We start from the raw sequence: 13109 nt of genomic DNA on the forward strand, positions 1-13109 counted from the left end.
GAAGGAAGCCTGAACGGAGAAGGGATTCATAAATGACTGGTGGTTGGCTCCGTTCCAATCACTTTCCTTTCTGCTGGTGACAGCTGTTTTCCTTTCTGATTTAGAAGGTTTGGAATAAGTCTCCCTGTCAGTCTCCCCCATCCCCACTCCAGAGTTCCTGGTCTGTATAATAAAGGAAAGATCACACAAAAAAGCACCCGAGGCAAAGTGAGCTCTCACTAGTCAACCTCTCTGGCTGAGTACAAACAGAACTGTAAGGTACAGAGCAATGGCGTTTCCAGTAAGGACTGACCCACTCTCTGAAGTCACAGTATTCTTCTACGTCTTCCTCTGTAGCCTCTCTTTAAGCAATTTCTGAAATCCTATCTTCCCTGGAAAGTTTCTTAAACACAAAGGATCAATGAACCTGGCTCCCATACCATTATAGAGACCAAGTGATTCATGGGGACTCTTACACAGCTTATTTCTAACGTCTGACAGGACAAAAGGTTACATATGGTCCCCGTTTTACTATTAAGAAGACTTGAAGCTCATGTGGTTTATAGGCCTTGTTTAAGCTCATGTGTTGTAAGTGTCTCAGAGCATGGCCCCACAGGATGAACCGTACTCTCAGAAGCCAACTGTCTGGCGCTTACCTGAGTCAACCCACCAATCTCCTTCACAGACACATAGAGGCGATAGAGGTCCAGAGGCTTCCTCCCCACAGCAGGAAGATTTGTCATGCCCATGGCCTTTTCTTCGGTGAAGGCCAGGTACCGGTCCACCCACATCTTCCTCTCAGGCTCACCACCCAACTCATACAATTTGGTGATCTTCTCATTGGTGGTTGTAGAAGAACTGGATTTCTGGATGGAGGAGATATTAGAGAGACTCAAAGCCTAGGCACACAGGGTTGGAAACCCCTTCTCTGTCTGCCCCTCTCTTTGACAGAGCAAGTCTTCTAGAGCCTGAGCTGGTTGTGAAAATCTCCTGCTTGGGTCCCTCAGGTGCTAGAGTGTATCTTAGGAGCTTTTAAACAACACGTATGACTGTAAAGGCGTAAAATTTACCACCAAGCTGTGGTTTCAGGATGGCCGTTCTAACTGTACAGAAGTTCACTGAAATATGTAGACTTGTAGGTTTGGTTAATTTGGCTGTGTGATTATTTTTATTTCAAAATCATTGTCTTTTTAATGTTAAATTTTAAAATTACTTCACACAAAGGACTGTTTTGAGTGTAAGTACACATGTCATCTACATGTGTCTGGCGCTTACATAACCAAAAGAGGGCACAAAAATCAATGGAGCCCCTTGGAGCTGGAGTTACAGTGTGAGTTGCCAAGTGGATCCTGGGAATTGGACTCAAGTCCTCTGGATGAGCAGCCAGTGCTCCTAACCACTGAGCCATCTCAATAGATGTTTTGTTTTTTTGAGCCAGGGTTTCTCTGTGTAGTCTTGGCTGTCCTAGAACTCACTCTGTAGATCAGGCTGGCCTCCCTGGACTCAGCCCATCAGGCTCCTGAGAAATAGACTATAGGAGTGTGCTGCCTCCGACATGCTCACTGCAGCTCTGCACTTCTCTTCACTAAATAATCAATTTTTATTTTTATTTTTATTTATTTTTGTTTGTTTGTTTTTGTTTTTTCGAGACAGGGTTCCTCTGTATAGCCCTGGCTGTCCTGGAACTCACTCTGTAGACCAGGCTGGCCTCGAACTCAGAAATCCGCCTGCCTCTGCCTCCCAAGTGCTGGGATTAAAGGCGTGCAACCACCACCGCCCGGCAATAAACAATTTTTAAAATGTACATGTGGACTGGGTGTGGCAGCATACATCTTTAATCCCAGCAAAGGAGGAGGCAGAGAGGCAGCCGGAACTCTGTGAGTTCCAGGTTATCCAGAGCTACCTAGTGAAACCCTGTCTCAACCCACTGACTCCCTAACAAAACAAAACAAAACAAAACAAAACAAACATGCCAGGGGATCATCGGGTAAACATGATAGCTGTTTTTAGAGGGCCGGTGTCTCATTCCCAATCAGGTGGTTTCACAAATACCTGTAACTCCAACACACGTAGAGCCACCCTATAGGGAGGTTAAGAATCCAATCCCCACCTGCATCACTGTTCTGCTTGTAGAATTGTAGTACCAGCCATTTCTGCTGCTTGCTGCCCACAGTATTCATCATTATCAGTGTAGAAGCATTTAAGAGGCTAAGCCGCACAGGAGTGTATACTGCAGAGCCCAGTGGGAATAGTATACTTAGGCAATGGAAGCCTTTGTGGGCACCAGCATCATTAAAATCTTGTCATTCTTTTTCATTTTTTTCCTCTAGCACCCTGTACTCCCCTAGACAGGTTTTCTCTATGTAGTTCTGGCTGTCCCTGAACTTGCTCTGTAGACCAGGCTGGCCTCGAACTCAGGGATTCACCTGCCTCTGCCTCCTGAGTACTGGAACTAAAGGTGCATGCCACCACTGCCTGGCTCACATTTTTTCTTATCATTCAGGAAAGGGGATAAGATACAAAGCTGGAAAGGGCAAAAGACAAAAATCATTACCTTAGATTTGGATTCTGTCTTGGGTGTTCCATCAGCCTTGTTGTTCATTTTTGCGGCGGGAGTTAACTTCACATCTCCAAGGCCCATCATCTCTGGGCTGGCTGCCATCCCTGTGAAGAGAAACCAATGCAAGTCCAATCGGCTTTACTACAGCTTGAAGGGATTCCTGTGATGAGCGCCCAATTACCCTAACCTGCTGAATTGTTGGCCATGGCTCCACCCATGGGGTATGGGGGTCCCTGAGGGTTGATCATGCCAGCCATACTATTGATCCCCTGTCCATAGGGAGGTCCAGTTCCCATCATGCCCCCTTGATTCATATTCGGGTAGCCTGGTGGCCTAAGGAAGATGAAAATTAAAGAGAAGGTTAGAGACACACTGAACTTTTTACATTTGGGAATGAGTAAAAAAAATAGTTGTTTAAAAAACAGTGGTTTAATTGTGTAATGAGAATAGATAAGTTTTAAGTCTCTCAAATCTAACCCAGGTCACATCTATTTGCCACAAAGGCTCAAGGAAGGTCTGAACTCTGTAAAGCAAACACCAGCTTAGTTTGATGGGAACAATCCTTGAAGAATAAAGTCTTATGATTTTTTTTTTTTCCGAGACAGGGTTTCTCTGCGTAGCCTCGGCTGTCCTGGAACTCACTTTGTAGACCAGGCTGGCCTCAGAATCAGAAATCCTCCTGCCTCTGCCTTCCAAGTGCTGGGATTAAAGGTGTGCGCCACCACTGCCTGGCTTATGATGTTTTATAAACACCACTTTCCCATAAGCAACATCTAAAGTTGCTATATTTCAACTTAAAGGATCTCTTTATGGTATAAAACCTGTAAGATATGCTCAATCTTAACACTCATTTGTCATGCTAAAACACCACCAGGTTAGATTTCAGTAATATTCTCTTTTCCATTACTCTCTACTCCCCAGACTCCCAAGTAGATTAGCCTATAGGCATAAAACACCACACCTAGCTTAAGTTCTGTACAAGGGACACTTCATCATATCAATTTTTATTAACATCCTTAAGAACCAGCACTTTTGAGTGTATGTGTTTAAACTATGTGTTAGAAAGAAAGCACAGTGCTTAGAAGAACCTTCGATAACATACATGTTATGTGCATTCGTGCATTTACACTCTCTTCACTGCCCAGGCCTTACCTGTTTTGGATGGAGTTGGCAGCAACATGCATGGCAACAGCAGATTCTTGAGTTTTCCGGTTCATCCCCCCTGGTGGAGGACACATCCCTGACCCAACCTGAGGCGGCATATTGGCCATATTAGGGCCATAAGGCCTGTTGCCCATAGACGCATGAGTCATCCTCCCTGGAGGGAGTGTGCCGTAAGGTGGAATTCCAGGCTGCCCGTGCATCTGACCTCCAGCACCCATAGGGTTCATACTTCCAGCCATGCCTGCATTGGGGTAGTTGGCGTTGGGCAAGGCATTATAGTTAGGTTGCCTAGGATAGCCTCCTGGGAGGGGAGGGAAAGACAACACAAGCCTTCGTTAGCCAGTCCCACAACTATAATTCTAAAACTCCAGACAATTAGAATCTATCAATATTTGGGCCAGGAAAAATGAACAAATCCATCACTAAAGAGAGAGAGGAAAAAAAGGAGCATGTACAGGGGGCCTCTCTAGCCCCGCCCCCAATTTGGGGTGGGGTTTGCTGGGGACTGAGCCCAGGGCTTTGTTTATTAGGGAGCCACACTCCATTATGACTGCCCAGCACAGAGAATGATGACAGTGTTACTATCCAGTCGCTTCAGCATTCAATACAATTCTTTCCTTTTTACATACTCTTCCTGCCTTCCACCCAAACATTTTCTTAATTCGCATGTTATGTGCATGCACACGTGATAAATACTCATCTAGTCCCGGCACAGTCCCTTTATCTAATAAGCACCTGTGTTGGCCCAGCCCACCCTAGGACCTCAGCTGAGGAGATTTAAGGAAGAATGCCCTACTCGTTTAACCCAGCATTAGCACATCTATTTCCTTCTGAAGGGGTAGCACACTTACCTTGTGGGCCATACTGACTTCCCTGGGGACCATAGCTCCCCATGGAGTTCTGCTGGTAGGAGCCCATGCCCGAGTGCAGCTGTCCTCCAGAAGGCTGACGTGGAGATAAGGCTGAGCCGGGCTGAGGGGAAGTGTACTGGGGCATCTGGGGGTTCCTCTGCATATAACCTATGTGTGGAATGTATCCAAATTACCTGCTCAGTACAATGGGGATAAACGGCATCCCCACTCTGCTGGGCTTTCTTTGGCATGGAATCTGCTACTGTCATTTGCCCATTCAGGTGTCTTGAAAGTGACATGCCATTTACATGGAGTATATATAAACTTATCTTGTTGCTTTACTTTTAAGACAATGTTTCTGTTTTGTCCTGGAACTTACTCAGTACACCAGGCTGGTCTTGAACTCAAGAGATCTACCTGCATCTGCCTCCCCAGTGAAGGGATGAAAGGCACATGCCGTCACTGCCCCAAATCAACTTTCATACTAAATAGAAAATTGGTAAAAAGCACTGACCAAAAAACAAAACAAAAAACACACCAAAACAAACAAACAACCCACAAAATGCTGCATCTTCAGAAAATGCTGACTAAATGAATTAGGCACAATGAAAGGTGCAAGCTACCAAAATGCTGGTCAGCACTCAGCTATATAGAGTACCTGCTGGAGGATGGATACGTGGACAAGCTCACTGAACCTAACAGTCTGCTGCTGGCATTATTCTAAGCTTTCTGCCATTCAGTTCTCTAAGAGCTACTGAACAAGGCACTGACAGGATACTCTAGTACCACATTCATTCAGTTAGCAGCCTATGGGACAGCGATGAATTTGGCACAGCGAGTTTGCAGTCAATAACAACATGTCACCACCGTGGTAGGCTGGGGTGCTCCTGCTAGCCCTCTGTCAAAACCCAAGCTCTCACCTCGATCTTGGGCAATGCTTGATTGGTTCATGGAAGGGTGCATGATGCTGTCCGACTGGCCACTGGGTGGCCGAGGTGGCATCTGGTTGCCTGCTCCAGACCAAAAAAAACAAAACAAAACAAAACAAAACAAAAAAACAAAACAAAACAAAAAAAATATGGCTCAGCCTGAGAATTCTAACTAAGAGCTGGAAATGGCCCAACACTTCTTATGGTGGCATTCATCCATGGGCTTCCCACCTCCCTTCTTAAAATACTAAGGGAAATCATGCAGACAGGAATCAAAGCTCCTTTTTAGCACGAGTCCAGACAGCTTTTCCTCTTCCCAAGAAACCAGCACTGAGGGTACCTGGCACTGCAGCAGGCGAGAGTGGTCCTGAGCGAGACTGCGCGACACTGGCAGGAGAGCCAACAGGGGATGGGGACGGGCCTCGGATGCCAGGCAGGTGAGGGGAGGTGTGAGGAGAAAAAGGAGACTGAGCTGGATTGCTCTGCTCTCCTTGGCTGCTGGAAATCCCTGATGTGCTCACGCCAGGACTCAGAGCTCCTTCTGTCCCCATGGGGAGATCATCTATTGAACCAGACAAATCCTGAAACACATGGAAGGACATCAGTAAAAGGAAGCAAAAGAAGGTATACGACACTAAAGAAGGTCACGACACTAGCTTCCATACAGAGACTTCAAAGGCCCACACTGAACCTCACTGCTGAGCAATGTGATGCACATTTGCAAACGAGCACTTAAGAGGCTAGGCAGTAGGACTGAGTTTAAGGCCAGCCTGGACCACAAAATAAGGACGTGTCACAAGACAAACACACATATACACAGTCAGGCTGTGCTGGCATCCAAATATTTTGAGAAATAGGATGAACTCAAGTTTATTCTTTAGAGTCATACCCATAAAGCAGTCAGCTAGCTACCTTCCACCTAGGCAATCAAACAAACTGAAACCTATTTCAATCCTGCTACTTTAGCAACAATAGCCACAAACTTAAAAGTGTGCATGTGTCAGTGAAGCTCCAGACATACAAACGGGTAGCTAGGCTACAAATGGTAGTTTGGCGGTCCATTCTATCCCAACAAGATCTCATAACAGCTGGTATTTCACCTTCTCTCTCTTCTAACAAGGAGAATGTGCCTATTTCAGTGACACTTAAGTGCTACTCTAAGAAGAAAACTAAAAAGTACTGCTATGAACCCCTCTTCTTCACATCTCTCACATTAGAGTGTGTTTGTGTGTGTTTTTTAAAATAATTTTTTATGTGCATTGGTGTCTTATCTGTAAGTCTGTCTGTCAAATCCCTGGAATAGGCGTTGCAGACAGTTGTGAGGTGCCATGTGTATGCTGGGAATTGAACCAGGGTCCTCTGTAGGAGCAGCTGGTGCTTTTAACCTCTTAGCCTGTCACGCACGTCATCGTAACCTATTTACTAAAGACTCTTTCAATCCAAACCTTTGTATTATATGAGCAAAGAGATAAGAGAAGAATATGGAACATGGGAAAGAGAATCTCTTCAATGCCAAGAAGGTCTGGCATTAAATTTCTAACTCCTGATCTGTAAGAGGGATGGACAGGAAATTGCCAAACCAGTAGGGCCCTTGCTCCTCTGAACGCTGCCTGCCAGTTTCTGAGATGACCTATTTGCATACTGGAAGAAATTAGTATATTTCATGAGATATTAAGAATCAAATGTATAATTTTTTGCCTACACACACACACACGTTTATTGATTGATTGATCCAGGGTCTCATATAGCGCAGGTTGACCCTGAACTCACTATAGACAATGCGATCCTTGATTTTTACCTCCCAAGTTACATGGCCACAGTCAGCTTTTGAGACCTATCCCTGTCCGTGTTCTATTGCACTTCTGTTTGAGATGGGGTATGCAAATGCATGTGGAACTAGTGGTCAATCTCAGAAACTGTTTTTCAGGTATTGTACACCTTAAGATTTTTGTGAAGACAGATCTTCAAATGGAAAAAGAACTGGCTAAGAAGGCTAAGGTGGCTAGCCAGTGTGCCTCAGGAATCTGTTCACCTCTGTCACCCTGGCACTAGTATTACACAAATGTGTACCATCAGTCTCGCTTTTTGACATGGGTTCTAGGGATCAAGCTTATAAATGCAATTTTCCAACTGAGCAATCTCTCTCCAGTCCCCAAAGTCCCAAATCTGGTTCTGTTCAAATTGCTTTGGGCAGGAGAGATAGATGGCTCAGTGCTTAAGAGCACTGGCTACTCTTCCAGAAGTCCTGAATTCAATTTCCAGCAACCACATGGTGGCTCACAACCATCTGTAATGAGATCGGATGCCCACTTCTGGTGTGTCTGAAGACAGCTACAGTGTACTCATTTAAATAAATAAAACTTTTAAAAAAAGAAAAACTAGTCGGGCAGTGGTGGTACACACCTTTAATCCCAGCATTGGGAGGCAGAGGCAGGCAGATTTCTGAGTTTGAGGCCAGCCTGGTCTACAGAGTGAGTTCCAGGACACCTGAGGCTATACAGAGAAACCCTGTTACAAAAAACAAACACAAGCAAACAAAAAAGAAGAAGAAGAAGAAGAACAACAACAACAACGTGTTGTTTTTGGACAGTTTCTATTTACATAGGTAAAATACAGTGTTTTAGAAACCACATCTGAGATAACGCATGAGATACTCTTGAATATCTTTGGGCTGGCTACCATTTGGTCCATGCGCCCAGGACAGCCACCACTAAATAGTCAGGAAATGAATTCTGCTGCGCTTGTGTTAATGAGCAGAGCTCCCCACAGATCTGAGGTAACTGTACAGTCTTGGCTGAGGGATCCCAGAAGCAGCCCTTGGGCTAAAGTCTCAGAATCTATGGATGGCAAAGAGGGACTTTCTTCATGAAGGCACTCTGAAGACAGTTGGTAGTTTTGATACAATGTCTTAAGTTCCTTGAAGAAAAAGCGCTAAATAAGCCACTATCAAGAGCCCCATGCCAGTCAGGATGCCTGGACACAGAAATTTGCCAGGCTGTACTTCTCTACTCTTTCCTTCTCTTTGCCTTTCTCTGCCTCCACTGCCCTCTTAACTCCCCTCCCCATGCCCCGAAGAAACTATTCTATACTTAAAAATAATAAGAATAATTAAAAAAAAAAAAAAGAATGGGAAAGGGCAAAAGATTCAGTTTGTTTGTTTGTTCGTTCATTTGTTTCTCAAGACAGGGTTTCTCTGTGTCGCCTTGGCTGTCCAGGAACTCACTCTGTAGACCAGGCTGGCCTTGAACTCAGAAATTCACCTGCCTGTCTCCCAAGTGTTGGGATTAAAGGTGTGTGCCACCACCGCCCAGTAAAAGATTCAGTATTAACAAGAGCTACAGTTTGACCACCTTTCTTATGTGCAGGCACTTTGTGTTTCATTCTGTCCCTGTCCATCCCCCACCCCACCAGCCTCACATTCTTTATGTATTGAAGACTGATTTTCCTCCTGCCAGTTTACTGAGGTGTACCACCTGAGGCTCAATCTACGTGCATGCATCCATCCATGGTTTCATGCAGTTCGGGTTGGATTCAAACCGATTATTTCTGATCCTCCTATCTCTTCCTTTTCTTTTGTTTTAAAGACAGGGTTTCTTTGTGTTGACTTGGCTGCCCTGGAATTCACCCTGTAGACCAGGTTGGGATTTTCTGTATTTTAATTTTTTACAACTCTTGGCTGAATACACTACTACCACTAAATTTTGAAGACATGGGAACCTGATGCCTAGGAGAGCTTGAATCATCTGCCCAGCTCACTTGGTGACTAGGTGGCTTGAACCCCAGGCAAAAGCTCAAGCCCAATCCTGTTTACTTGTTTTTTTCCCATTAACATGCCATACTATGAGTTAAGTAAATGGTAATCATTAATTGTGATTTTGAACAACAATCTGGCAAACAAGCTTGGCTTAGGTTTTCAATGAGAGGTCTGGACAAATGAGTTGGTGACACTTTGTGAGGCATGCTCACAAACTCACTAGCACAATACAATTGCGACCAAAAGACCAGCTACAATATTCTAGAATAAGAAGTATATGCTGGGTAGTGGTAGAGTACACCTTTATCGCAGCACCCGGGCAAAGACAGGTGGATCTGAGTTCAAGACCAGCCTGGTCTACAGAGTCCAGGACAGCCAGGGCTACACAAGGAAACCCTGTCTCAAGAAGGAAGAGTGAGTGCGCACGCACACACAAGGTGTTAGCTGGGGAACAAAGGGAAGGCTGCTGGGGCTTGCTTACCAGCTGGCCTAACTGGAAATGTCAGGTGCAGTGAGGTACTCAATAAATAGCATGAGCAGAGAGTGTCAGAGCAGGACACTCTCATGTTTGCTCTGCTCTGCATACCTGCATTTCAGAGACACAACCTCAATCACATGCATCCACCACATACACACATTACAATTTCAAAGAAACAGGGAGAGAACGACAACATACAATATCCATGCAGCAGGAAATATAAGACATATTAATCAATCCCAGGGGCTAATTACATGGAAAATGTTTTTATTGAAAGTAGGGTTGAAGTCTTCCAAAGCTGCCTCCCAATCCATTCCTCTTGTAGGGACAGATACCATACCCCAAACCTCATGACCTTTTCTTGATTGAGACAACACACCTTGGCTTTCCACTCTACAATAATCCAGTTTTTCAGATCTCCTGTTTCATAAAAATCTGTTATGTGGTTGTTGAGTCAGATATTCAGCGTGCTTAACAAGCCTGGTTTCTAGAGCACACTCCAAAGACATGAGTTTCATCAACCTGATCCCCATGTGCCATTACCATTGTAGAGCCTCATGTTCTCAAACTCTCCCAAAGGACCCATCTAGTAAGTATCTCTTGGGAGAGGAGGGGTTGCCTAGAAGTGTAGCATGTGTCCCATTGGACAGCTTTCTCCCTGGGTTTGCTCTTCTCCAAGTACAAGCCTGCGGGGAGACGGGAGGCGAGGATCAGCCCACTCAGTGCCCTTGCCAGTTCCAAGGAAGCAGCAGGGCCAGAAGAATTTCCTCACGTGTTTCCAACGTGTTTCATGAATTTTATTGCTCATCTACCATGCAGATCAAAAGCGCTGGAGCAGGTCCAACTATTTCACACAAAATCTCACACTCCAGGCTGGCTACAGCTCTGAAAGCCTTCATTTCTTCACTTGAAATACTGCCCAGTGTTATTTTGGGATGTGACCTGATAGAGGAAGCCCACAGGGACTCCATGACGATAACTGTTCCAGCTGTGATTGGTTGCCCAGCCCTAGAGTGTGCCAGCATGGGTTTGTCAGGCTCTGCTGACAAACAGAATTCAGCAGCTGACACCTTCTCTTCACACCACAACAAAACCGTGCCAAAACTTGTGCCACCACAAGTCCATACCTTGTGGTGGAGGTTGGGGGCTGTGCTCTCCAAGAAAAGAAAAGTTCACAAGATGTACCATGAGACAGTCACCTGGTGAACCTGTTAGATACCCGTACAGGATTAAGGAATAGGAAGATAAATGGCCTGCCCACAAAACTATGCAAGAAGGAGACCCCAATGCATCTACTTAGCAGTGAAGAATTTTGTCTGGTTTTGTATTGTTACGATAGGTAAGACATGCATCAATAAGAACAAGCTAAGGGCTGAGGCCATTGCTCACTTGCATGTGCTTGGAGGCCTTGGGTTTGAAAAAGATGGAGAGCCAGGAAAATCGTACATCGCATGGCAGGAGGTGGGATGGGGAGAGGAGAGGAGATGATGACAAACAAATAATACTACAGCCTCACACATACTCTGAATGATTCAGATTAGAAAAATCTAAATGCGTACTTAATGTGTCTACACTGGCAGTGTCAGTTCCCATCCCACAGATCCAGGGACATAAAGAAGCTGTTCACATGTTGAAGAAACTGAGTTAATTCTCAAACATACAGGAGAGATGTGGAAAACCCTAACTGCGCAGAAGGAAGGACAGGGCAACAGGTTCAACAGACTCAGGGAAATGAATAGCTTAAAACAAATCTGGGAGGTTTAAGCATGGAGATACAAGTGTATAATTCTATCACTTGAAGCAGATGAAAGAGGATCAGGAGTTCAAAGCCAATGTAAGCTACAAAGTGACAGCCTGTCTCAAAAAAGGGTTTTGTTTTGTTGGCTCCATGTTTTTTCAAAAAAACAACAGCAAAAACTTTTTTTTTTTTTTTTTTGGTTTTTGGATACAGGGTTTCTCTGTGTAGCCCTGGCTGTCCTGAACTCACTCTGTAGACCAGGCTGGCCTCAAACTCAGAAATCCGCCTGCATCTGCCTCCCAAGTGCTGGGATTAAAGGCGTGCACCACCACCGCCCGGCAAAGACTTTCTTAAGCACATACTTACCAAGGGTAGCAGAGCTTACTACTAGCGACACTTCTAGAGAAGCAGGAGAACTGGTACTGTGTACAACAGTAGGAACGAGTCACAACGGAGAGCAGGTGCCTCCTAAATCTTAGATTAGAGTCTGCTGGGGGTTCGCATCAACTCTGTTCTAATCCCTTTATCAAAAGGATATGATTTAAGACGGAGAAATAAAGATATCCTTGTCATCTAGAATGAACCCCATCTCAGGTGACTGTAAGTCTTCATACTTCCTCCTTGCACCACTTAAACTATAGGAAAAGTGGGGCTTCATTCCCCAGGCTAAAAGATGGGAAGGCTCCTTACTTAAGGATAGCCACCAAGTAAGCTTCAACATCCATATTGCCACACCAGGCACAGAAGTGCTCCAACAACAGGACAACAGGCTCCTTTAAACACATGCAAGAACAAGGACAGAGACCAACTCCCTTTGTTACAGGTTCAACAATTCTAGTTTAAATTGTTTTTGCCTTGGGAACTTCAAAGCTAGATGCAGTAGCATGTACTTGCAGCCTTGACTGCTTAAAAGGCTAAAGTAATATTCAAGGCCAGGCTTCCCAATATAAAGTAAGGTCTATTTCAAAAACAAGTCAACAACAAATCACAGTTCTAGCCTCATCACATCTGCTATCCGTTCCATTAGAGCATCTATTTTATTATTATTCTTTCTCTTTTGAGATACGGATTCATTGTACAAACTGGCCTGGAATTCACATAGCTCAGGTAGGTCTTCCTGTCACAGCATCAAGTACTGGGCTTAAAGTATATGTATACTGCCACACGTGGCATCCACTTTAAAATGAAGACAACTTCCTGGTCCATTTTTTTCACTATCAGGTGAGGCTCTTTATTCTTGATTGCACTGCATTAAATGCAAGTCTGTCCCACAGAGCCTGAGGGACTAAGCAGGATTAGACTATTAGGGACCAGAAAAATACCAGTCACGAACAAGACAAGCCGAGTGTAAATGCTGCCTGATGATGAGTCCCCAAGCATCCAGTTTGGTTTCAATCTGTAATGGCCATACCATCTCTATCCCCTTTCTACCTTTTATATTTGGGACTCTGGACAGGTACTGCCACCTAGAGTACCAACTGTCCCATCTAAAAAGGTAAAAGCTGTTGCTAGAGCTGCAGCAGAGCAAGAAAGGAATGCCTGAGTGAAGGCTGATGGAGGTAGGGACCACTGAGTGAAGGCTGATGGAGGTAGGGACCACTGAGTGAAGGCTGATGGAGGTAGGGATCACTGACCAAACTTCATTCTAACTGTAAA

General features: G+C 44.8%; 1 protein-coding gene across 4 annotated transcripts in view; it reads right to left on the reverse strand.

Moving 5' to 3' along the window:
• The window catches only part of Arid1a (AT-rich interaction domain 1A), a 75503-nt gene that overhangs the window by 11221 nt on the left and 51173 nt on the right, over positions 1–13109 (reverse strand). For 3 of the 4 annotated variants that reach the window (XM_031378990.1, XM_031378987.1, XM_031378988.1), the window contains exons 5-11: positions 5824–6064; positions 5475–5564; positions 4555–4722; positions 3692–4004; positions 2727–2872; positions 2534–2643; positions 636–845 (exon numbers count right to left, since the gene is read on the reverse strand). In XM_031378990.1, coding sequence (XP_031234850.1) covers positions 636–845; positions 2534–2643; positions 2727–2872; positions 3692–4004; positions 4555–4722; positions 5475–5564; positions 5824–6064 — 1278 coding nt within the window. The remainder of the gene's footprint in view (positions 1–635; positions 846–2533; positions 2644–2726; positions 2873–3691; positions 4005–4554; positions 4723–5474; positions 5565–5823; positions 6065–13109) is intronic. The other variant, XM_031378989.1, reaches the window with a different exon arrangement.

This window comes from Mastomys coucha, unplaced genomic scaffold, assembly GCF_008632895.1.
Source record: "Mastomys coucha isolate ucsf_1 unplaced genomic scaffold, UCSF_Mcou_1 pScaffold18, whole genome shotgun sequence".
Classification (NCBI taxonomy): Eukaryota; Metazoa; Chordata; class Mammalia; order Rodentia; family Muridae; genus Mastomys; species Mastomys coucha.